General features: G+C 41.4%; 1 protein-coding gene across 3 annotated transcripts in view; it reads right to left on the reverse strand.

Moving 5' to 3' along the window:
- The window catches only part of FMN1 (formin 1), a 391,346-nt gene that overhangs the window by 183,831 nt on the left and 180,775 nt on the right, over window positions 1-26,740 (reverse strand). For all 3 annotated transcript variants that reach the window (XM_047075353.1, XM_047075352.1, XM_047075354.1), the window contains 2 exons: window positions 17,275-18,041; window positions 12,269-12,419 (listed from right to left, as the gene is read on the reverse strand). In XM_047075353.1, coding sequence (XP_046931309.1) covers window positions 12,269-12,419; window positions 17,275-18,041 — 918 coding nt within the window. The remainder of the gene's footprint in view (window positions 1-12,268; window positions 12,420-17,274; window positions 18,042-26,740) is intronic.

Below are 26,740 nucleotides of genomic sequence, written 5' to 3' on the forward strand. Positions count from 1 at the left end.
ACTGCAGAGCCTGCTAGGGATTCTCTCTCTCCATCTCTATCTCTGCTCGCTTGTGCTCTCTCTCAAAATAAATGAACATTTAAAAAACTAATATAAAATTGCTTTTAAATTCCCATTCTCGCCTTTTAAAATGTAGTATTTGGTTGAAACATATCAAATTGTAATATTTGATTACATTTGACCTCAAAAAATGGCTTTTCTGTCACTTAACCTAATATTTGCTTTAAATTTCTTGTTTTTTTTTTCCTAGCTATTAATTTTGGAAGCTAACTTATTTTTCAGCTTTTTCTTTCCTAATGTAAGCACTCATTACCATATATTTTAGCTACATCCTAGGAGTGTTGATAACACATATTTTTATTTTTTGAGTTAAAGTGTTTTCTGAATCCCATTGTAACTTCTTTCTTGATCCATGAATTATTTACAGGTATGAATATAAATTTTAAAAGGCAAGGAGTTCTTTGTTATTGACATATTGAAGTCGTCTTTCTGTTGATTTATAACTTCAACTTGATCAGAGGATGTGCCCATATGAAAATTGCTTGAAATTTATTGATATTTGCAGGACTTTTTCATTTTTTAAAGTCTTTCAATTCTGCTTAACTCTTAAAATTATATCCATATATTATGCCGGTGAAAATTAATAAATGATTCAGCCTATTTCATTAATATGGAAGCCAACCTAAAATATCATACTTTGAGTTCCATCATCACCTAAATCAGCCATTCTAGACGTGTTTATATTTATTTGTAGCTTACCATGTTCTGAAAGGATTCAAGGAGGCCCTGCCAACAGCTGGCACACTTAAAATTGTACCACAAACACAGATTATCATGAAAGCCAAATAAAAATAGTACTAGAAAACGGAGACAAAAAAAAAAAAAAAAAAAGAAAACGGAGACAAATTTTAGACCTTTTTGTTCTATTACACTGCTTTCTCTTGGCACACCTTGAGGACATTCATCTTAGAGCATCCAGCTTAAATTCATTTTTTTTAATTACATAGCTGTGCCCCTAGTAGGACACACAAAGAAAGGATAGAGTAAAACGGACCTCCTGTAGCTTTCTGGGGGCTCAGAAGCCATCACTGAATGAGAAGCGGGGCCTCTGGTTGAGTCCAACTTTCTTGTTTTCCTTTAGTGGTGACACTGTTCTTATTCCTACTCCTGATGCTAATGGTGACGGTGGTGATAGCGTGGAGGGAGTAGCAAGCATCTGTGCATCAGGCACAAAGCTAAACACAGAGATTATTTTAATTCTCACAATCACCCTTTCAAGTAGGTATTGTGATTATTCTCACTTCACAGAAGAGGAAACTGTCCAAAGGAGCCTAAGATGAAGGGACTTGCCCCATGAATAAAGTGATGACTTAGAAAGAAACCCATGTTGAACCACTCCATTACCACTTTCCATACTCAGACTAGCTGTGGCTCTCGGTTCAGGGTGTGCTGGAGGAAGCAGCCGGTCAGGGGCCAGGAGATCAGGCTCCTACGACAGCCTTGTCCCTGGCTTCCTGGTGGCTGGGGGGCAAACACCAAGATCTCAGCTGAGAGGACTCACAGGCCAGTGCAGGGGGTTTGTACCAATCTCCTTCCACATGTACCTTTAGCCTCAGACGCCTACCCCTTCCTTTGGTGGCAAATGAATGGCTGCCATCCTTGAGGGCTGAGTTGTCAGACATCTCCATACACCAAGAGAATACATAATAGACAACAAAGATGTCACATGGTCCAGTTTCTCCAAGATCTTACTAATCAGTCTAAACATCCTATGCTTTGGACATTCTGTTGCTACATTCTGAATCACATTCTAAGCAACCATTGCGATGTCTCATTTTTTCCATTAGTAAGATGATTATAGTACAGAGTGATCCATAATGAGCCCCAGCTCAAGTAATGTGGCTTTCAGTTGGCTACATTTTAAATAAATCTTTCTTTGTTAATTAATGCACCTTATCCCAGTGTTGTAAGTAACATTTATGTTCCTAAACTGGGCAGGGTAAAAGAGAACCACACCCAGAGTGGAGGATCCAAAATCCTCAAAATCAACATGAATGCAACAACCATCTGAAAGCAAAGTTTTAAAGTTAGTTTTTGTGCTTGCTGTAAACTAAGGAAGTTGTGCTAGAGTCTACAAGAGAGTAAAAAGTGATGTGATAATTAGGTCATGAATTAACCCCCTGGAACTTGCAGCTCTAAATTATTTTTAAAGACCCCCTTCTCACCTCCTAGGATATTTTGCACATGCAAAATGCCTAATTGACTAATAAGGTACCTAGCATAAAAGCTAATTAATGAAAATGAAAACACTAAAACTCAGGTTATTTAGTAACCAGAGCCTGGAGCCAGATCCCAATTAAACCACTCTTGGGTGGAGGAAGGGCTCAAAATACCCAATAGGTTCCATCTGGCTATTTCAGTGGGTCAACCTAGAGCCTCATGTTCTTTCCAAATCAGCCTTTCCACTCTCTCCTTTCCATTGCAGTGAGGAGCTAAGGACAGTCCTCCTCACACAGCACTGGGGACTCCCAGGCTCTCCCACTCACATGTAAGGGGCTTGGCAGCTAAGGAAGCCAGCTGGAAGCTAGCATGATTCACTAGCTCTTCTCAGCCCAATCCCTTTTGTCATTCATTCCACCAAAGGGGCCCCTAACCTTCCAATCTCATTTGTACCCCACCCAGGAGATCTGATAATGGTCCTGGCAGAGCTGCGGCTTTTCATAACTTCTGGCAGGGGCCTCGCTGACCCATAACATGGCTACACACATGATTTCTTCTCATACTGTCTTTGTAAATTGACCATGGCTAACCTTGCTGCCCTAATCAGATCAATCAGAATAACATTTCTTTAGCTGCTGCACGCTGGCAACCTCCCGGGCTGAGGCGTGACTCAGAGTCAGGCTCAGATACCGAAGGCAAAGGCGGGTTTTTGAGTTTCTAGTGGTCTCAGGTTTCCTTTGCTTTTATCACAGTTGGTGAGCTTTGTAAGGCCCTGTGTTTACAGCCATGCAAATTAGCCTCAGCTGGAGAGAAATCAGGTCAGGCCTAACTGAAATCAAGCTCTGGGCCAGAAGGTATTTTATCAAAAATTGAAAGTGGGGCCTTGGTAGTGGGGTCAAGGCAGACTGTCCTGAGAAACACATGGACAGCTTTGTCCAGTGGAACCTGAAGGCATGGCTTGGCCTCTGGACCCTGGAAACTCAGAGAGACCGAGAAGGGCCTAATGGTGAAGGGCTGCACCAGCCAATGGGGGCTGGCCAACTTGACCAATGGCTGGTGCTGCCAGATGCATTTTTGGTTAAGTAGAGACAAGGGTGAGAAGGGACGCATGGCATCTCTGAAGGAAGAAAATTGTGGTGTGAGGTTGGTTTGCCTTTTATCCCGTGTTACTCACTGATGAAGGGCCAAATGTGCAGTTTCTTTCTACTCACACACTTGTAGACACTCAGTTTTAAGATGTGTGTGGGAAGGTGTCCACACACAGATGATCTGATATTTTGCATCTTTAAAGCACCTTTAAATTTTTAATGTTTTCATTTATTTTTGAAGGAGAGAGAGACAGAGCATGAGTGGGGGAGAAGCAGAGAGAGAGGGAGACCGAGAATCTGAAGCAGGCTCCAGGCTCTGAGCTGTCAGCACAGAGCCTGATGCGGGGCTCGAACTCATGAACTGTGAGATCATGACCTGAGCTGAAGTCGGACGCTTAACCGACTGAGCCACCCAGGCACCCTTGGAAAGCACCTTTAAAAACATACCCTGCGGGTGCCCCGACAGTTACAGAAACTAAAGCCAGAGAGGTTACGTGACTGGACACACAGCTACTACGAACTACTCACCTTTAAGACAAGATCTCTGGTGCCTTTCCATGGCCATCCTGCCCATCATATTCCCTTGTCCTTCAATTCCCCAAGGACATACAGAAACTTGATTTTAGGAGCTATTGACAATCATTCCATGAGCTCCTGCACATCTGTGATTCATACAATGTGCCATGATGGTGTCAAGCAGCTCGATCTATCAGATAGTGCCTGGGTCTGAGCACAGAGATGTTGGTTCCCATCTAATTGTCTTGTCTATCTTCTCATAGGTAAAATGAAAGTTGGTGGGCCTTGAGTGTTCCTATTTGTAAAGTGGAAGTGAAGTTATGACCACATCGTTGTAATTCATCAAATTAAAGTTTGCATCTTTTGACAGATGAGACCTGAGACCCAGAGAATTTAAAGAGGTTGCCCAAAATTCAGTAGTTGGTTGAGGTCAGAGCCAGAAGTAGAACGCAGGTCTATGGACATGAAAGCCGGTGCTTCTTTCACTAAACAATGACCAGGGAATAAAATTTAGCCTTCTGCAAGTGAACTTGAAGTCAGGACTTGTAGTTAAATTTAGACCAACAGACCATTTGTCAAATAATTAAGACCACAAGCTCTGGGGTTCTTGTTAAATTCATTTCCTTACCACTTAAGGGTTGTGAGAGGCTGGACAAGTTATGTAACCCCTCTAGGCTGAAGCTTCCTCACCTACAAAATGGGAATAATAGTAGTAACCATTTTACTGGGTTCTTGTTATTCTTAAAGAAGTTAATACATGCCAAGTCCTTAACCAAAAACCACTTACTTAGCATTAACTATTATCATCACTACTGAAATCTTTGTCATCTTCACTTGATAGACATTACATAAATGCAAGGAATTATTAAGACTGATTTCTGTCCATATTCATGTCTTAGCATGAACCTGTGAGAACACATGTATGCACAGTGTATACTGGAGATGTGTGCACTTTGCAAAGCATTTACGAGTTTAGTTGAGAAAGCATCCAGTGACCTGGTTTTGTGACTTAAATACACACACAAGGTCTTTGCCTGTTCTGGCGATAGCCTCACATCCTTCTAGCTCCAAAGTGGAGGCCAGACGAGTCACTGCATTGGCATTCGGCCTTAAATTGCTGTCTAGCCCCATCCCATGTCACAGTCTCAGAAAAGGGCCCGAATTAAGCATAAATCAATGAGGTCCAGAAAAATATATGTAAGAATTCAAAAAACTTTCTTCAACCAGGAGGAAGGATAGATACTTTAAAAAGTATAAATGGGGCACCTGAATGGCTCACTTGGTTAAGCGTCCAACTTCTGGTTTTGGCTCACGTCCTGATCTCATGAGTTGTGAGTTGGAGCCCCTCGTCAGGTCTCCACGCTGGCAGTGGAAAGCCTGCTTGGGAGTCTCTCTCTGCCTCTCTCTGCTCCTCTCCACCCCCCCCCAATAAACAAACATTAAAAATATATATACATAGAACGATTCTCTCATAGCCTATCTTGTAATATCTAATCATGTTTTTGTTTTTCTTTTTTTTTTTTTAATTTTTTTTTCAACGTTTTTATTTATTTTTGGGACAGACAGAGACAGAGCATGAACGGGGGAGGGGCAGAGAGAGAGGGAGACACAGAATTGGAAACAGGCTCCAGGCTCCGAGCCATCAGCCCAGAGCCCGACGTGGGGCTCGAACTCACAGACCGTGAGATCGTGACCTGGCTGAAGTCGGACGCTTAACCGACTGCGCCACCCAGGCGCCCCATGTTTTTGTTTTTCAAAACAAAATCTTTATTCAAATAAATCTTCACTCCCTTTAGATATGGAAGATTTAAGAAGCTCTGTGTGTGTGAGTGTGTTTGTGTGAGTGTGTATATGAGTGAGTGTGTGAGTGTGTGTTGTGGAGGTGATTCCAGGATCAGTTACAAAAGGGCTAAGTCTGATACTTCATGCATTTTTATACTGCAATCATTCATTCTAAGCATGGGAACTATGTCAAACAATAACTTGTATTCTGCTAATACCTACAAGCCTTCCTAATATGGACTTGGCTCCCAATACTTGTCACCTTATCGTGTGGATAATTTGCTCTCATGGTCCACAATGAAGAGATTTAACACGACTCAGGAGGGTGCTGAGGGGCCGTTACTCTCTTGCAACTTCCCCTTCTCCCTGTTCTAAGAAGCGAATTTAACGTTTTATCTTGGCATTCTAAGATGCCCTCTTGTGGTTGGGGGAGGTAATGACCATCCTAAGGATACTACAGCTGGCTTGAGGTACAAGTCCAGATTGTTACTGTTTTAACAGCCAACAGAGAAATATAGTTGAACTCCAAGAATAATATTCAGATTTAACATTCTGAAAGAATCATTGATATCCATACTTGACAAGCTCTAGCCACCTTTTATATATATATATATATATATATATATATATATATATATATATGTAAATAAAGTAAAAGTACAACTTAACTTTTTGGGCCACCTTATTTCCAAATAAAATTTGCAAGGCAGAACATTTGTAAACGAGTGCCTGTCATGGAATAGAAGCTCCTGTTTGCTTTTGGTAGATCTGGCCAGTCAGCTGCCGTTAAGCTGAAGAACAGGAAAGCCCTTATCATTCTAGCTATCACTCAAGGAATCTGGACATAGCACCACCTCAAGATCATATACTGGTGCAATCAACACGCGGGCAAGTTATTTCACTCATTTCTATATATGATAACCCCTAACCTCACTGCTCATTTTTCAAACACATGAGAAATATAAAGGGGTTGGCAAATCATCCCCACTCCTGGGGGAAGAATCATGCACGTACCTTACCGAGGCAGCCCAGAGAAATTATCTCTGTATACAAAAGCTGAAATTATATAAACTTGGAAGGCAACAGGTTATGAAAACCCTATAAATTTATGTTCAGACGTCCAAACAATGTTCTCCTTCCACTCTTCTCCCCTCCCTGCCAAACTGAGACACCAAGTCTGGGAGTTGAGAATTACAGCTATGATCCTCGCCAAAGTGACCAAATTACAACTGAAGGCTCTTGGCTCCAGGAAGTTTCAACAGACTAGTGTCTGCTGAACCATCGCCACCCCTCTCCAGCTGCCCTCCCCCACCCCAAAGTGCTTAGGGAATAGCCTTTATCTCATTAATTCTTAACATGTATCTATGAAAAAGGCAGAGGGAAAGGAATGATTTTATGTAACTTACAGAGGAGGGAACAAGCGAGAGATTATTTATAATCCAAAGTGAGATCGTGGCATTTCGAGACAGGAAGAACAGTGACAGATCATGCTGATTTCTGTGAGTTGTAGGGCGAGTTTAGGAAGCAATTGGAAAGCGCACCAGAGCAGCCACTTCCCCAACAGGTACCAGGAGGACGCCTCGCAGACAATAAAGGCAGATTCCTGGCTCTGTGTCAAGGTGCCGAGCTACCTTTCCCAGGAACAAATGTACTTAGAGACCGTAGGAGTATGGCATATTGACAGGGGAAATTCTGTTCTACAGTGCAAACGACTACCTAAACCAATGTAAGATGAACTCCCAGATGTCTGCATGTGTCATTAAGGGAAGTTGTAGAATTGTATGAATCCTGAAAAACAGGAATGGTCTAGAGATTACCATTTGCAAGTAGTTTCAGGAATGGACACACTAATGTTTTAAGACTCCTCAACAACCTTGGGAATGAATGACGTTCAAGAATTTCTTCATAAAACGTTCCCATTAGTCCATAAACTAAGACGATTAATACACATTTCTAGGAAATAAAGTACTTTCATAAGCATGATTTCATTTCATCCTCATAACAAGCCTGTAAAGAGTTGCTATTCCCCATTTTATAGAAAAGGAAACTATGGGAAAGTGAAATGATGTGCACAGAGGTTATCAGGGACCAAAAAAAAAAAAAAAAAAGGAGCTGGTACTGAGTGTTGGTGGTGCTGACAGGAGCTGATGTTTGCAGCTTCTGTTCTCAGTTTGGTGACTGCCATGTCAAAGTGGCAGAATGGTCTGGTGTCACAAATGAGGATGGCACACGCCTGAGTACGTAATACAAATCTGTGTTAGTATTACAGCTAATATTTATTTATTTCACATTTTCATTCATTCTTGAGAGACAGAGCACAAGAGGGGAAGAGGCAGAGAGAGAGGAGACACAGAATCTGAAGCAGATTCCAGGCTCTGAGTTGTCAGCACAGAGCCTGACTCGGGGCTCGAACCCATGAACTGCAAGATCATGACCCGAGCCGAAGTCAGACGCTTAGCCAACTGAGCCATCCAGGGGCCCCTACAGCTAATATTTAAAATAGTTGGTAGAGTCAAAGGAAAACAGCTCTAAATCTATATATATATTGTTGTTGGAGTGATACCTAAAGCCTCTTTATTCTAAGATTTAGCTTCCTATTAGAAGATTGACTTTGAAAAAAGAAAAAACTTGGGATGATTTCACAATGTAGGAAATACTTTGGATTTGCCCAAGTGTGCCTGTATTTGTTGATTTTAATAATGGCCATTCTCATTTATAGATGTCGGCTCATTCATCCCAACAAAATATGTGACCATCGTCGATGGGGCAAATTCATGTTTAAATTAAGGGGAAATGAAGGCACATCCTGAGGCTCTTGTACATCCTCTCAAGTGTCTGTCACTATTAACATCTTTCCAGTTACAAGTGTGCAAACCCTCGAAGTCACGTCATCTTCCCAGGTCTCAGTTTCTCGAGTGCCAAATGAGGGTACTGAATTCGGTGGCTGGGAAGGTGCCTTCTAGTTTTCAGATTAGAAGATATTACAGAACGGGATCCCTGCCCCACTGAAAAGTGTATGTATCTGTTTACTGACAGCCACCACTGGCGATGGGAACTTCAAATGCTCCTAGAGAAGGAGAAATAGAAACCAGTATCTGAGTTTGAGTTCAGTGGAATCTTAACAGTTCTGACAGTTCTTTCTGAACAAGGAATGCAGCCTGCACAGAGGAAGGAAGACCAGCTCCACTTAAGAGGTATTCACATAAAGGTCTCCATGCTGGCTGAGCCCCTACAGCCAAGATTCAGAATGCTGGAGTTTTAAATCTCCAACATACGCTCCACTCCAATCACTATAAACAAGACCGATTTGGCCAGGGTTCTTCCTGGTCATCTTGTGTGGGAATCATGCTGTGGTTAAGCTGATGAAGTTGGCCTCTGATGCTGAAACTCCCCAGCTGCTCAAAAACTCTGTAATTTACTTTCACTTTCATTTTAAGAGAAACAAACAAACAAATAAAAAACCTGGCTCTGAGAGGAGACCAAGGAAGCCATCTTGATGCGTGAAATCTGACCACGGGCACGGAGAGAAGGCTCGTAAGGGACAGGCTTAGAGCTTTTGGCATTGATTCAGTTCATTTTTTTAGTTTAAGACTTAAAATCTCAGCCCTAATGTAAGTCACAAGCTCACTGAAAACTCCAACCAGTCTCAGGACCAGAAAGCCCAGTAGATGTACATGTCTGCCTCTACCTCCAGAGAAATGTGAAGACTATATATGTGCACAGATTCTACAGGATGCCGGCAACCTTGCTGCTCAGAAAGATTAAAGAGTTCAAATGAAGGGTATTTTCCCCCTCAGACAGGGAAGCAAAATAAACATATCAAGTACTAACTGCCTTAGTGGAAATCCTCTGTTGAATAGGCAAACAATTATGAGATAAGAAATAAGAATAAACAACCAAATGCTTTGATGTTTCAAAAAAACAAGTTCTTTGATGTTTTAAAAATACTCATTTGCCAAAACAGAAATAATTAGCTTTATGAGTAAACAACATGTTACCAAGCATCCAGAGGGAGAAACAAAGGGGTAATACCAATCCGAGAAGAAAGAGAAAACATTCAGTGGAGTTCCTGGTTAGCCAGAAGAGGCTCCCTGGAAGAGGTAAATCTAGGCTAGCTTTGGAATGCAGACATTCTTCTTTGGCTTTTCATACAGAAGCAGTAGTCTTCTGTGTCTATAGATGGTATTTAATAAACCAGCTGGCCCTTAAAGCACATTTATCTCTATCTTGTATGAATCTCACTGCATGCGGATACATGATATGTATACATATATATACTACACATATAGTACTATGTACATATAGTACTATGTACATATGTATAGTATATATATGTATATATATATCATGTATTCACATGCAGTGAGAGTATATAGTATATATACTATATACACTAGTATATATACATACATATATATACATACTAGTGTATATATATATAGTGTATATATATACATGTATACATATACATGTATATGTATATATATATATACATGTATAGTGTATATATATATACACATGATATGCATATATATATATACATATCATGTATTCGCATGCAGTGAGATTCATAGAAGATAGAAATAAATGTGCTTTAAGGGCCAGCTGGTTTATTAAATACCATCTATAGACACAGAAGACTACTGCTTCTGTATATATATGTATATATATATATATATACATATACTATATACTATATATAGTATATATGCATAATATATATATAGTATTTAATATATATATTAGTTGACTCCTTACCAGTAACTGATAGTTTTATTAGAAAAATTCCAATTGTTTCATGCAGTATGTCCTCCTAAAAGAGTTGAGCTGATATTTAGTTATTTTTAGCATCACATTTTTATTATTTTTTTAAGTTTATTTATTTATTGTGAGAGAGAGAGAGAGAGACGGGGGAGGGAGCAGCACACGTGAGTTGGGGAGGGGGAGAGAGAGGAAGAGAGAAAGAATCCCAAGCAGTTTACGCATTGTCAGCACAGAGCCCAACGTGGGGCTCAAACTCAGGAACTATGAGATCATGACCTGAGCCAAAACCAAGAGCTAGACTTAACTAACTGAGCCACCCAGGCTTCCCGGTGTCACATTTTTCTCATGAAAACATAGTTGCAATGAATCTGACAGGTGAAAGACTTTGATCATGATTTTCATTCATAACTCAAGTCAGTGGGAGAACCTGATTTGATTAACAGAAAACTGGACTCGGGTTTTGGTCCTTTTTTCCCCTATAAGGCACACTGAGTTCATAATCATAATATTACTTGAGATAGGAACTGATGGATGAAGCCTGCTATATAATTTAACAATAAAGCGTTGATGATAACATCATTCATTATTACACTTTTCAAAACATTTCCTTCAAAATCTGTTCAATTCAATTTCACAACATCCTGGTGGGTCAGGTACACTCAGATATTGTTAATCTTGTTTTAGAGAAAAGGAAAAAATATGGCCTAGAGAATACAGATGAGCAGCCCAGACTCACAGAGCAAATCAATAGCAGAGCCACAGGTGAACTATACTTTTTCCCCAGCACAAGCTATGCTATCATCAAAATGCTAACGCCGAGAGATCACAGCAGTGACTTCAACAGTAACATGACGAGAGTAGCCGTCATTTGTTGGGGGCTGACTGTGTCAGGAACTGTGCTGAGCAGGACATATCAATTACCTCATTTAATAACTACTTACAATAACACTGTGAGTAGTCATTACCTCATGTCGCAGGGAGGGGATGGGGCAAAGAGAGGAAGAACTTTGAGGCAGGTTGCACAGCTGGCACCTGGCTCAGCTGCGATTCAACTTCACATCTGCCTGATGGCGTGGGGAATCTTGAACTTGCTCTCTGTTGTAAGGCTGGCGGCCTCTGACTTCAAGTCCCCAGGTCATTGCTCAGAAGTCAACTTATCCAGGAGAACTATTCTGAGCACTCCACTTAAAACTGCAGCCCCGTCCCAACCGTGCCCGAATCCATCTTCCATACCCTGCTCTATCACATGGTTCAATTTTTTGTTTGTAATGCTGATTGTTAATATAAGTGCCACAGGCCAAGGTTCTTTGGGGTTTTCTCACCAAAGCATCCCAGATGCTCAGACCGTGCTATCCGATAAGACTTTTTATAATGACACCTTTTTAAATCTGTGCTATATGGTAGCCGCTAGCCATAAAAACAAAACTGAAAAGTGGCAAGTGACAATGAAGGCCTGAATTTTTAATTTTATCCAACTGTATTAAATTTAAACAGCCACGTGTGCTTAATGGCTACCACACTGGACCACATGGGCCTAAAGCAAAACCTGGCATAGATACACTCCCAATAAACATTTGCTAGATGAACGAAATTATACATAAGTGAATGAGTAAAACATTTTCCATAGAACATGCATACTAGTTTCACTAAGTGCAAATTAAATTCTGTATTTTTTTTCAACAGAATAGTTGGAAAAAAGTCCAGATTATTAAGAAAATAGTTTGAAAATTCGGGTATGCCTGCAAGAATAAGCACAGATTTCTCAAACTACTGACTTCTTTTCGTCATCAGTGACTTAAAAGCTTCCAAAGCTTCCAATCAGTGACTTAAAAGCATTCCAATTCAATAATGAATTCCCATGTATGACAAAAAATACAATTACTATAGTCATCCAATACCTTTTTGACCTTGTTCTTTTTCTCATAGGTCTCTGACAGAGGCTTTTTCTTCTGCTGAGTTGTGTCTTTGGAGAATAAATACTCAAATTCACTAGTATCCCGAATATCAGGTTCTTCTAAGGAATCCCATAAGGTCGGTGTAGCATTTTGGCTTAAAAGAAAAAATGACAAGTTAAATATTAGAATCAAAACAGATGAGAATAGAATATAGTAAAATCTCTAATTCACTTTATGACTCATTTAAAAAAATGTGTGTGTATGTATATATATCCTAATAAAGCTGGAAGAAAAGTTTTTTGTGCTGTATCTTTTTTTTTAAGTCAAAATATACTATAGAACATCAAAGCCAACACACATTTCTAAAACTGAATGATCATTAGATGCAATCAAAAAGAAAGAGATCTAGAGAAAACATGCAGGACCAGAAATCCTGGGATTCACATAATCGAGGCCATGTAAGCTGTTTCTCCCTCAGTCTGTGGCATTTCCATGATAGGTAAAAATAGGCATTACATACACGCTAAAAAGATAACCAATTCTGGGACATTCGTGGGATAATTCTTGTTTTTTTATTATTTTTTTAGAGAGTGAGCAAGTAAGCGAGAGGGGGAGAGGGAGAGAAAGAGAAAGGCACTGGGCCCAGCATAAAGCCCAAAGAAGGGCTCGATCCCATGATGTTGGCATCATGACCTGAGCCGAAATCAAGAGTCAGATGTTGGGGCGCCTGGGTGGTGCAGTCGGTTAAGCGTCTGACTTCAGCCAGGTCACGATCTCGCAGTCCGTGAGTTCGAGCCCCGCGTCAGGCTCTGGGCTGATGGCTCGGAGCCTGGAGCCTGTTTCCGATGCTGTGTCTCCCTCTCTCTCTGCCCCTCCCCCGTTCATGCTCTGTCTCTCTCTGTCCCAAAAATAAATAAACGTTGAAAAAAAAAAATTTAAAAAAAAAAAGAGTCAGATGCTCAACTGAGCCATCTAGGCACCCCATTAATGGGATAATTCTTAATAACAATTCTTAAACAGAATAAAATTCTTCACCTTTTCCTAAGTTAAGATTTACCTTCTTGTTGGACTTCTTCTAATACTTTTAAAAGTGATTTTTAGGATTAGCTTGGGTCAACTCAGGGCAGGACCCATAATTTGTGAACAGACTGAGCTCATTTAGAAGTACTTGATTTATAATACTCCGCCCCAACAACAGTATTAACAATGAAAACAAACCAAAAAACTCCACTGAACCAGTCCGCACAGGGATTTCAACTAAAGTAGCCATGGGGAGGCTGTGCTTTTGTTTTTGTTTTTTGGTGTTTTTTGTGTTTTTTTTTTTTTTTTTTTTTTTTTTTTTGTCGTCAAAAAAACAGGGGCACCCTGGTTTTGAAACAAAGAAAGGGAAGAAGCTATGGAAAATCAGGTATAGAAAAACTGCCTCTGAGAGTGGGCTCAGAGAGGTTATCATCCAGGCTTCTTTTAGTCAGAACACATTTTCCCCCAAATGTCTACTTTCTTATTTTTAAACACATTTAATACCCATGGACAAACATAATATTTCATCTACACATTGTTTTTCAAATATAAGTATGTAGTATGATCCAGAATATTTTTAAGTACTTACCCTTGTTTTAACATGTATTTTCTCCATCACTGAAAACTAAAAGAACTCTTACTACATGGGATGGTCCACACAATTTTTTGATGCTAAAAGGCAATTTTCATCATGTTCAAAACAGGAGGGAAGATGGACTTCTCAGACCCGGGTGTTCACATTTTGCTATATGTCTGCCTTTCCCATGAAATATGAACATCTTGATCTGTCCAGATTCACTTCTCTCCACTTCTTTTATTATAATTTTTCCAATATAATATTTGAGCCATTTAAGAGTATATGTGTGACATGTACAACATATAAGAGTATAGTGAATACCTGTGAAATCATCACCCAAGAGCTAGAAATTTCCAGTGAAGTACATCCATCCATGTGCTCCTGTCCTCCCCCACTCACTTAACTCCCATTTGAACAGGAACACCATTAATTTCAAGGGTTAATCTCAGCTGCACTACGGAAGGGGGTCTCGATGGCAGAAAAGAGCCAGGGGATTTTGGAGCATGCAGCCTGTTAAGGGCTCCTGGTCTGGGCCTCAGGGAGGTTCTCGGAAGCTGAGGAGACGGTGTGCAGAGAGAGATGGTGTGATGCATAAGGGCAATTGTTCAGACCCATCCATTCCCCCCCCCCCCATTCCCCTCTCATCCCTGCACCTGTACTGCTTGGCCCCAGCTCCAAAGACTGTGAGCCCACACTAGTATGACTAGTGTTGCAACTCACTTCTATTCTACAGTAAACTGGCTTTGACAGCTTGCACGCTTTATCACCATTTACTACACATTGTTTCTGTGGGAAAAGGCATTTCCAATAATGAAGAGAAGAATTTTGGAATACTACCTCTCAGTGAGTTGGGAGCAATTGGCATTTGGTGGAGGAGTAACAAGGACTCACTCACAATAGACCATCTCATCTGCTATAATGATCAACTCCTTTCTCATCACTGAATGTAAAATTCTAGCTCAAAAGAAGAGGAAGAGGGAAGTAGGAGGAGGAGGAGGTAGGAAGAAATATTGGGGAGGAGGGAAATGGTGGAGGAGGAGGGAGAAGTGGAGGAAGAAGGTGAAGATACTCACAAGGAAGACCAAAAGTGAGTGCCCTGGAGTGCCAGGGTGGCTCAGTCGGTTGAGTGACCGAGTCGTGGTTTTGGCTCAGGTCATAATCTCATGGTTCATGAGTTCGAGCCCCATGTTGGGCTCTGCGCTGGCATCATGCAGCCTGCTTGGGATTCTCTCTCTCTTTCCCTCTCTCTCTTTCTCTCTCTGCCCCTCCCCCACTTAAGCTCTCTCTGCCTCTCAAAATAAATAAAAATTAAAAATTAAAAAAAAAATCAAAAAAAAAAATCAGTTCAGGTGAGTAGTGAAAAGCAATCTAGGTCGATGAGAGACAGTGCACACACAATGGAGAAAAATCATATTTTACTTCCAGTTCCCCAGAAGACCAAGGCTAAAATTTGTCATGCATACATTATGCAAAGTGCTTACCCTTCTGGTTGTACAAAATACTCAAAATACCATTTCTTCTCTTTGTAACAAACACACCCCAAACAATTTTAGTTTTGGACACGAATAAAACACTACACAGAATCTTTACAGCCTTTTAGTTTAAAAGAAGTACACATGCTCTGAGGGTACAAAATCACTTTGAGGGACCCATGATCAGAGAGACTAAACGTGTGGAACAGCAGGAAGCGGCTGTGATGCTGTCTTCATGTAGGAAAGTTAGTACATTCACCTACTTTTCATTTGGCTCAACAATGAAGCCCTAAACTTACAGTAAAACTAGTAAGAGCTTGAGTATTGAATTGCTTTCTTTCTCAAAATGGCCAACTACATAAGGAGGGAAACCGTAACGATTCTCTCCAGCATGACTTTGTCCTATGTTGAACAGTGGGCAAAGGGCCCATATCCCAGTGGTACTGTGAGACCACCGCTGCGGTCTAGGATGTTGGTTGCTGATGAAGTCTTGAGGGGAATGGAGTGGAGACAGGCTCGTGAGGCAGGTGTGGAACAGTTCCATGTGCTGTCACAACACACTACCCCACGGCTGACAGGTGGGATTCATCACCCTGGAATGTCTGTACATTAATTTGAGAACATTAATAAGGGAACAGAACTCGAAATAAATATTCTGGGAAACATTTCTTAGGAAATGTCCTCTGAGTCTTGAATGGGACAGAAGGAATAATAATAGTACTTTAGGTAATCGTTAGGAGCCACTTCAGGATCTCTCTCTCTCTCTCTCTCTTTTTAACGATTCAATTAGGAAGTAATAAAGTATCAGCGTTTAAAAAAAAAGTATCAGGTTTTCCCACACATAAACTCTTGGTCCTTATTCTTTGGTTAGAGGAAAGGGGCCAATATAAGGCACATAATCAACTTAGTTCACCACATGCTTAGTTTTAAGTCACTCCCCACTCCTCCCTGCAGTGATTTCCAGTTGCTTTATAATTGTGAATTTCACAGTATTTTGTTTAATATCCTGCCTTCCGCAGGCAAAATGTTACATAAATTGAAAGATTCACCACCACCCACCGATTTGGGGAATAAGTTCAAATATTTATGTTTAAAAATATGTTTTCTATTTGTTGTCCTTTACAAACAAATTAATTTCAAATCTAGACATTGGTTAATCAAGCAGCAGCTCAACACCTCTCTCATTGTCCTCTTGACAGACTCTGAAAGGCGGCAGAAGAAATTCAATCCAAATATGTTCGTATGGAAGTTTCCAAGCAACCTGTCTTGCTGCCTTACAGAACCCAGCTTAACAAGCTATACAAATGGAAGATGTGTCACACTGGCACTTTCTCTGAAGGGCAACAAGGTAGAAGATGGGAGGGCATTTGGCAGTTAGGGGGATGAGAGTTCAAGCAGAGGTTTTATATTTTAGGATGCCCTTCTGACCTAAAGAGCTAATGACTCAGTTGTGTCTGGTTCTTCTAATAAAACCTGAAAAATTACACGTACCTGTTAAATATCCAGATCATAAGGTTGCTGATACCATCTAAAGACAAGACAGATATTCTAAACATCTTCAGTGAACCTGCAGTATAGGTTCAGGCTCAGTGTCTTTATGATTACTTGCTAGTTGTAGGGATGTTGGAGAAGGCTCTAACTTACACCAGAGCTCTTCTCTAAGAAAAGTCTGTCAAATGGAAGCTTTATCTTACAGAAGGATCTGAAATTGCACGCACTGTTTCTCCCAGCATCAGTCTGTAGAGAACACAGATAAGACCTGGTGGAGACAGACATTCTCCCCCTCAAACACTGCAACCTTGTTAATCCAAGGTATTCACTACAAACCACATTTGAGAATGGAATACAGTACACAGATATCCAACTGGTAAGGATAAAATGTCACTCGTGCAAAATCCTGGGAATTCACAAGCTGAGAATGGGCCAGGGGTTGGGCTTACCTTTTATCACTTATTTGGATTCTAGTCCAGTATAAAGGCTTCATGGGGCAACTCGGCTCAATGGCTGGCTTCCGAGGACATTGGCTAGAAGAAGGGCCAACTCCGAAGAAGAGTCCAGGAGGAGGTGGGGGTGCAAGTCCTGGGGGTGTTGGAGCAGGAGGGGGCCCCCCACTGTTGGGCAGAGCAGGGGAGTTGGGAAGTGGTGGCGGAGGGGGAGGGGGAGGAGGTCCGGCACTTGGAGGCAGAGGAGGCGGTGGGGGTGGAGGAGGTCCGGCACTTACAGGTGGGGGTGGAGGTACGGGTGGCAAAGCTGCAAGTCCCGGAGGGAGGGGGGGAGGGGGAGGGGGAGGGATGGCTGCTGGAAGGGGTGGGGCAGGAGGGGGAGGCGATGCCTTTGGCTGAGGTGGTGAGATGCCTTCCACAGACTGAAGTGGTACATGAACGTCTTTGTTGTCATTTGGGGGAGACAGCTGGCTTAAAGAGGAGATATTCAGCTTTTTGGGTATTATCTGGTTACTTCTGATGGTCTTGCCTTCACCTTCGCAGGGTTTGAGGAAAGTCTCTCTGTCTGTCTGGATGCACACATTTCTGTAGGTCTTTGGAGGGTGGTCGTCATCGGTGGAGACACACGCGTCTCTCATCTCCTCACATCCTCCTCGCCACCGGTGTTCTATCTCATGTTTGAGATTTTCAATGGTTTCTTCTAGCCTTGCTGTAACCGCTGCATGCTCCCCGCGGATATGAAATGCCTGAAGTTCAAACTGAGCCTGTAGAGATATGAATGGGAAAGAAAGTAAAGATTTTAGAAAAATCAAATATAGCAGAAATAAAAAAAATTCAGTACCATCCCTGTGCCACCATAGCCCAGGCCACATCAACACAGGGAAACTCAGAGACATTCTCTTCAGAATCCAACAGGGTATAAATTTCCCTTTATGAATTCTCCAAAGACTTAGATAGTTGGAGTAGAAGCATAATTGCAGCCAATCTGATGTCATGGGAATTACTGCCATGGATTAAGGCTTAAAGTGAAACTATCCCCTAAGAACTTTCACCCATTTTTAATATCAAAGGCAAAACAAACTCTTCGTAAAGATTTGAACACGCTTGAATATATCTTTTATTATTTTTAGTTTCGAAAAAGAACACTGTAAGAAAAAAAAAAGAGCTCCTTCTGGCTGTGTACCTTAGAGACACATAGTCTCTAAGTCATAGTCTCCTTTAGAACACCTCTTCTATGCCATTTCTGGGCCAACACAGCAGAAACAAAAGGTGTGAGAAGAAGCTTTAACACATGTGTATTTTTTAGAAGTTTCCATATCAAAGCTGTCTCTGATCAGTATCTGTGTCTGTTTCATAATCTTTCATAATATAGTAATAAATAAGCTATACAAATGTACAGAAAATGAGAATATTAAGATTTGCTATTTTCCCCTTCTACATACCAACATTTTAAACTGCATTTTAAAAGACTCTCAGCTGTTTAACGGTTATCTTTTCAGTTACTTCAGCGCCTCGAGTCTGTGATTTTACACTTAGTAGCACAGAGCCGGCAAGCTCTCGGTCATCAGCTAGTCTGTTTCCCAGCCTTCAAAGTCATTTAGCCTATTATGGTTAAAGCGGAAGCACTCAAATTTATGATGTTATTAGGGTTTCCAGAATCTAGTTTTACAGTAATTAAATATTTCTGGTGAACTTAGTTAATGTCTGCTTTTCTCATCGGATTATAAACTCCACGAGATGGATCTGCCCCCCATCTCTGTATCCCAGCAGCTGACATGACAAGCACATAATATTGATGAGATGGGTAGGTAAAAACCAATGTGATGGTTCTATGCGGTCATTATCCTATGGACCTTCCTTGTGGCCTAACAAAACCCTCTCCACTGTAATTTCAGCCCACAAACTGTACACAAGCATAGATCCCTTTTGCATGGAAAAGGTAAAGAAATATGTTTAATGACCTCATCAGGGAAGGTAAAGACATATGAAGATTCTCCACATTAAGATACCTTTTAACTATATTTTTACTAGCTCATTTCCCTCATGAACCAACGCCCAAATTACCATGGTCAGTAGAACTAGAGGCAAGGTTTTTCTAAAGGTGGTTTTCTCACATGTGGACATGGCAGCCTGATGCAACTCTCAACAAACTGGCGAAATCCAGACACTGTCTATTTCTTGTACAGCACAGGGGGCTAGGCGCCTGAGCTCTGGATTCGTACCACCTGGTCTGCATCCCAGCTTAGCCACTTGTTAGCTTTGTGACCTCAGGCAGGGAACTTTGTGTCTTCAAGCCTGAGTTTCCCCAAATGAGGAGGATTGTGAGTCATCTCTAGGGTTTTGAGAAAGCTATAGAACATTTGAATAAATGTTACTATTAGGTACTGCTGCTAATGACAATATTAGAATAAAAGACCAACAGATTTATAGTCATTCTTCAAAATTTCCAAATAAGGCCACCTTTGTGGCATGATGGGCGCAAAACCAGGAAAAGCTTAAGCAAGTCTAGATAAACAAGGTACTACAAATACAAAAGTTTACCCAAAATTTCAGGAGTTCTGCTACCAAATACCTGAAAGTAATTTCAAGCTTCATTCAACGATGTGATCAAGATAATCTGTTTCAACATCCTACCTGTCACGATTGCCCTCTCCCTCCCCTGCCCACCTCTAATACATCCCAGCCCTGAGTTCCACGGAATCGCTTACCAACATTTCAACTTCATTATAGTGACTAATTCAGTTCTGCCACATCACACTAACTCTTGGTGGTTGTTCCCAACTAACCTTCCAAGAAGGTTGAGAGTCAAATGACATTGATGAGCCAATCATTTTACTCAGTCTTCAACTTTTTTTTTTTTAATTTTTTTTCAACGTTTTTTATTTATTTTTGGGACAGAGAGAGACAGAGCATGAACGGGGGAGGGGCAGAGAGAGAGGGAGACACAGAATCAGAAACAGGCTCCAGGCTCCGAGCCACCAGCCCAGAGCCTGACGCGGGGCTCGAACTCACGGACCGCGAGATCGTGACCTGGCTGAAGTCAGACACTTAACCAACTGTGCCACCCAGGCGCCCCCTCAACTTCTTAATAATAGAAACAAGTTGCAAAGACATGTTCCACAGAGAAACTTTCCTTTTATCACGTGACTGAGCTGTGTCTGCAGCAATCACCTTGGTCCCTTCCATCCAACAGCAATCACCTTGCTCCCTTCCACCCCCTTAACCAATGATCCCAAGACCGCTGAGGCTGATGTATGTGCCTATGTATTGTTTTGGTGGTTCTGTAACACATGTGCTTAGTGCAGTGGGGAGAGCACAAATTGGGCAGGTTATTTAACCTCTCTGGACCTCAGTTTTCTCATAAGTAAAATGGGGATACTAACAGATTCTACCTCATAAGGCAGTTGAGAAGAACATGAGTTAATGTATATAAAACAGCCCATAGAGGAGGGTTTGGAGCATAGAAGGTGCCACATAAGTTTGCTACATTATTGCCTCTTTCATGCCTGACAGATGCCAGAGGCTACACCACTTTGCTTTCCCCTCTCAGCAGGCTCCCGGCAGCATGCTTTATCCATCTAAAGCAAAAATGAAGACAGTTCCTTTAATCCCTTCTAGCTGTTGCCCTTTCTTTCTCACCGTCTCCTCTTCACAGCAGAATTTAGGTGGAAAAGAGACACAACTCTCTCGATATATTTCTCATCCATTCCCCTTTCATCCAATTACATTTGGCTCCTGCCTTCCTGACCCCCCAACTTACTGAAACCCTGTGATTTGAGCGTTACATTTGGTCAGCACGTTTCAGTGATCCTGCCCTCCAGGCTGCATTGTTAAAGTTGACTGTGCCTGTACCTTGAAATTCTCCCCGTTTCCCTGAACTTTTTTTTTCTTTTTCTTTTATTTATTTTGAGAGAGATAAAGGAGGAGGGAGAGAGGGAGTGGAAGGGGCAGAGAGAGAGGGAAAGAGAGATTCCCAAGCAGGCTCCATGCTGTCAGCACATAGCCTAATAAGGGGCTCAATCTCACAAATCGTGAGATCGTGACCTGAGCTGAAACCAAGAGTTGAACCCTTAATTGACTGAGACACCCAGGCACCCTTCCCTGAACTTCTGATACACTTTCTCTACCCCTTTTCCTCCCCTCTCTCAGCCCTCTCCAGTCAAACTGTGGATGCCATTCATCCCTTAAATGTGGTCTCCAGGCATCTTCCTTGCCATTTTATCCTCACACTACACAATCTCTCTGCACCATCTTGCGTACTGATATGGTAAGCAACACTCACTGTATATACTGTAATTTCCAAAGTGGTACCTTACCACTTAATTCCAACCATCCTCCTGACTGGTCTACCTGCTTAATTAATCAGCCACCTCAAATTCAACGTGTGTGAAAAGGAATTCATCACTGCCAAACCTCAGTTTGTTCTTCCTCTGAAATTCCTTCTTGCAGTTAATGGCATCGCCATCTTCCCAGTCATCACGTTCAGTATAACCTGGATGTCATACTGGATTCCTTGCTTTCCCTTGCTCTTTCCTAACATATTACTTATCAACAAACTTCACTGATTTCTCTGATTCATTCCCTTCCTTCCATCCCCGCTACCTCAACTTTTCATTGGGTCCTCTTTATCTGGACAATGGCAATAGCCACCTAACTAATTATCCTGACTTCAGTTTCACCCTACTGGTTCCAGGAGATTTTTTCAATAAATGCAGACTTTTTATTCCTTAATATCTCTTCAATAATTGGCCAATATTTACAGACTAACACTGAAACATGAACCGAAGTCTCCATTGACTGGTTTTCTGTCAACTTTCTGCAGTTTGGGCTCCTGCCTCTTCCCCATATATTCCCTGGATTTCACTCTTACACAGCACTGTCCCTCTCTCAGGACCATGTTCTTTCTGGGCCTTTGCAAATGCTGTCTTCTCTCAATACCCCTCCTCTCCCGCAAATGCCCAAAGGGGACAGATTATTAAGCATAGATTCCATGAATGGCTTCCTCACAATCTGTGTTCACTGACTGAAAGAATTCCCAAATAACAAAGATATGCTGGATTTCCATGTACTCCATACCAACATGCTGGGATTATAATAAGAAACCCTGTGACCAGTAAAATTCAAAAGGCCCAAACAGACAACTTATCTTTGCCCTTCCCTATTCACAACCCCTTTTGATCATTCTGATTTTGTCTTGGTGGCACTCAGGAACTTAGCATGCCACAGCAATTCAAAATGATTAGGTACTAAGTACCTCATTCATTCTCTATCTGTCCATATCCTATCCAATTATTTCAAGGTGTGCCTGGCTCTATTACAAGGGAAGTATCTCAAGTCCACACATACTATGCATCGAGTCTTTGGCAAAGCTAGGTTTTAACTCTGTTTTCCACTCTACTTCTTCTTTGCACGTGGAAACCATGTGCTATTTCCTCACCTTTACCTACAGCCAGTGATTTGCTAGTGGTTTGGTGAATCAAACACAGACAGTAGAACTTTCTATAGAATAATCAAGTACTCCTTCCTGCACAACGTTTGCCTAAGATCCCTGGGAATCTTTATGAAATGTCAAACCCAGTTCCTTATAGCCAAAACTACAGATGAGGCTGGGTCAAGGGAACACGATGTTTTTGAGCCCTGGTGAGTTTCTTTTCCAGGCTCCTTTACTTTCACGTTAAACAGGATGCTTGTACACAGGAGACAAAATCGTTATAAAACTTCTATTTATTCTTAGCTAAATGATCCTCAGGACATATGAAGCACTAAGGGTTTCCCTCTCCCTGACCTTCCCTGCTAAAAAAATCTGCTGTTTTTCGGCCTTCATCCCAGTATATCATTTGAAAGCAGACAGGTGCTGAGGTTTGACATCTTTCCAGTCTTCCCCAAGCTCTATCTACCAGAGGCCATCCATATTTTATCCATCTTCCTTTACTCATAACTTGATTGATTCTACTGCTTTCATTTTTAATTGCATCCTCTTCCCACTTGCAATAGCCTATTAATGTGTATCTATGTCCCTCCCTCTAAGGAAGATTCAAATTCATAATCCTTAAGAGAGCAATCACAATTAAACCATTCTGTTTTCATCATCCTTTTCCTTACTGAAACTAGTTTCATCTGTCTAATGTAGTGCTTCTCAGCCTGTTCTGCATTAGAAACACCAAGAGAACTCTCGGGGTGCCTGGGTGGCTCAATTGGTTAAGTGTCCGACTCCTGATTTCAGCTCAGGTCATGACCTCACTGTCCATGAGTTCAAGCCCCACATCGGGCTCTGTGCTGGCAGGGTGGAAGGAGCCTGCTTGGGATCCCCTCTCTCCTTCTCTTTTTTGCCCCTCCCCTGCTCACTCTGTCTCTTCAAAAATAAATAAGCTTTAAAAAAAAAAAAGAAGAAAAAGAAACACCTAGACAACTCTGTAAAAAAAAAAAAAAACAAACACTGATGGGCAGAAGCATCATCAGAGATCTGAGATGGTACCCTTGCACCCATACCCTTAAAGCTCCCCGAGGGATTACAAAGGGCGTCTAGAATTGCAATCAACAGCAACTGTCCTTAATCTGTACTCTGCTCCAAGCACAGCTGAGACAGTATGACACCACAATATCAGCGCATTCTTTTTGGCAATGACTTTTCCTTGGGTCATTTCAAAATTGCAAAGGAAAACACGTGTTATTTGAAAAAGCCCCTTCCTGATTCTGATATGTCCCCATAGGAGAATACCCCTTCATTATCTATATTGAAAATAGTTATTCTACACAGCAGATAAGTCTACATTCTTTCCATGACACCTCATGACCCTAAAACCTTGCTTTTGCTAACTTTTCCAGAGACTTCTCTATATTTTACCTGTGCTGCACCCCTACAGATTCAAGCATACATTCAACCCTCACAGTTTTATGCTTTTGCACATGCTATCTGCACTACCTAAAACACCTTTTCTCTCCATTTTCACCTAGTGAAAATCCCAAAGGAAAATTCAGTCCAGTTCAGCTGAAGGCTTAAACTTTTCTTGATCTTTCTTGACAAAAATTTTTCTTTGACTTTGTTGCCAAAGAGCTTGCTAGGTTCACATGACATTTTAGTTATTTATGTTTATCTTCTTTGTAAATCTAAAAGCTCCAGGCAATTGGGGACCATGCCTCATTCATGCTTGAACTTCCAGAACATTGCACATTGCTTGGCTAGTTAGTGATCCATAAATGCTTATTGAATTGAATTATTTCTTTAGTCTTAAATATTAAGACTTCCTTGTGCCTCTTTATTACCCACCCAACTAGACTTGTTGCTTCAAAAAAAATTTTAAAGAGAGACACATGTGGCCACTTCCTCTCTGACAGTCCAACGCGCAGCACAAACTATGAGATTTTAGAGTTGGTATCGCCTACAAAATTCAAATACAACATTCAGGGGTTTTGTTTTTTGTTTTTTGTTTTTTAAGTCTGGGTATTTCTAAAAGTTGACACTGATCTAATTTTAATGATTCAAAATCTCATAGATTAGTGTGCTTTTCACAATAAGCATAAAGGCTGTTCCCATAAACATAATAAACCATCCAGTAGAATTGAACCACATTTGTGATTTTAATCTGATTAGGGATTGGACTCTACGCAACTCCCCCAGCCTCCTCAGGGGCTGGTCCTTCCTTCCCCTACCAAATCCTCATTATTTTTTAATATCCTTCACATTACCACTGCTCAGAGATACCATCGAAGGAACACACTGTACTGAAACCCAAGCAACGGAAGGAGACGTTTGCTTGTCTGGTCCCCACAAACATGTCTGTCAAAAAAGAACGCGGCAAAGTGCCTGCTGATGAAAGACATTGTGATGGTGCCAAGCAATGTGGAAAAATCATCTGTTAGCATTTTGTTATTACGAACAATCTCTCCCAGCGGTGCTGCCAGCGCCAGTCAAAATTCAGGTTATCTGCTATACAACTTGAGTAAGTCAACCTTTTCCAGGGGCTCTTCCAAATTCTACATCCTAGGCTGGGGAAAGCTAGGCAATTCCCAGGGACTGCACAGAAGCACAATGAAGCGTCACCAGAAAAGTGCAGTCTGAGCAGACAGAAGGAAAGAAAATGGGGCTCGAGAACATCAAGCACCTCAAAGGGATGGAATTCAGGCCTTGCAGAGTGCTCACATAAGGTGAGAAGACAGTGGTTCTATGGCTTTGGATGTGGGCATCGTGGGTTTTCTGTTTTGTGTTTGAAGGCTGCACAGAAACTTCAATAATTCCCTGTGTGATGGACGTACACTTGTTACTATAAAAACAAGTCTCTATTAATAAAAAGAATGGCACTGGGCTTGATAAAATTCCCAAAAGTTAACAAGAGCTGGTTTGAATTAACTATTATCTATATATTTTTTGTTGTTGTTATCAGAAATAAATCACATCATGTTACAACTAAGAGGCCATCTCAGGGACACTCAGAAATATGAGGCACATCTGATACATCAATGTAATTAGAACTTGCTAGGAGGAATAAAGAAAGAAAGCGGGCAGGAAACAGAGTAAAGAGCAATCAGAAGATAAAATAGCACTTAGGTTGACTTGGGAGTTAAACCCAACACATGCAAAGGCTATAGAGCACCAAGTTAAATTATTCACGTGTCAAAATGGTGCTATCTCCAGTAACTATCTGCCATGCTGATGTTCGGTCAAGAGAGTGAGGGAACAGAAACCAACATAAAATAAGTGAGTTAGACACCATGTGAGGTGCCTTAATTTAATCCTTGCAACTCTGTAGGGCAGACATTCTGGCCGATGTAATAACTTCTATAAGATCCCACACCTGGGAAATGGTGACAGCCCAAAATTCACGTTCTTTCCATTTTGCCATTTCGAATTGATAGCAGCTAAACAACAGTATTTCATAACAGTTGTTTCAAACTGAAGAATAGCTGACACACAATGTTAGTTTCAGGTGCACAACACAGTGATCCAACAACACTACTTGTGTCATGCTCACCACAAGTGTAGAGCTACCGTCTGTCACCATACAATGCTGACTACAATACCAGTGACTATATTCCCTGTGCTATACCTTTCACCTGACTTATTTATTCCATAACTGGAGGCATGTACCTCCCACTCCCCTTCACCCATTTTACCCATCCCCCCCCAAACCATTTCCCTCTGGTAACTACCAGTGTGTTCTCTGTATTTACGGGTTTGGTTTTTTTGTTTTTCAGATTTTACACATAAGTAAAATCACATGGTATTTGTCTTTCGCAGACTTATTTCACTTAGCATAATACTCTCAAGGCCCATCCGTGTTGTCAAAAACGGCAAGACCTTGGGGCGCCTGGGTGGCGCAGTCGGTTAAGCGTCCGACTTCAGCCAGGTCACGATCTCGCGGTCCGGGAGTTCGAGCCCCGCGTCAGGCTCTGGGCTGATGGCTCAGAGCCTGGAGCCTGTTTCCGATTCTGTGTCTCCCTCTCTCTCTGTCCCTCCCCCGTTCAT

This window comes from Lynx rufus, unplaced genomic scaffold, assembly GCF_022079265.1.
Source record: "Lynx rufus isolate CCGP_SWC_20201006 ecotype Redwood Valley unplaced genomic scaffold, mLynRuf1.p SCAF_13, whole genome shotgun sequence".
NCBI lineage: Eukaryota > Metazoa > Chordata > Mammalia > Carnivora > Felidae > Lynx > Lynx rufus.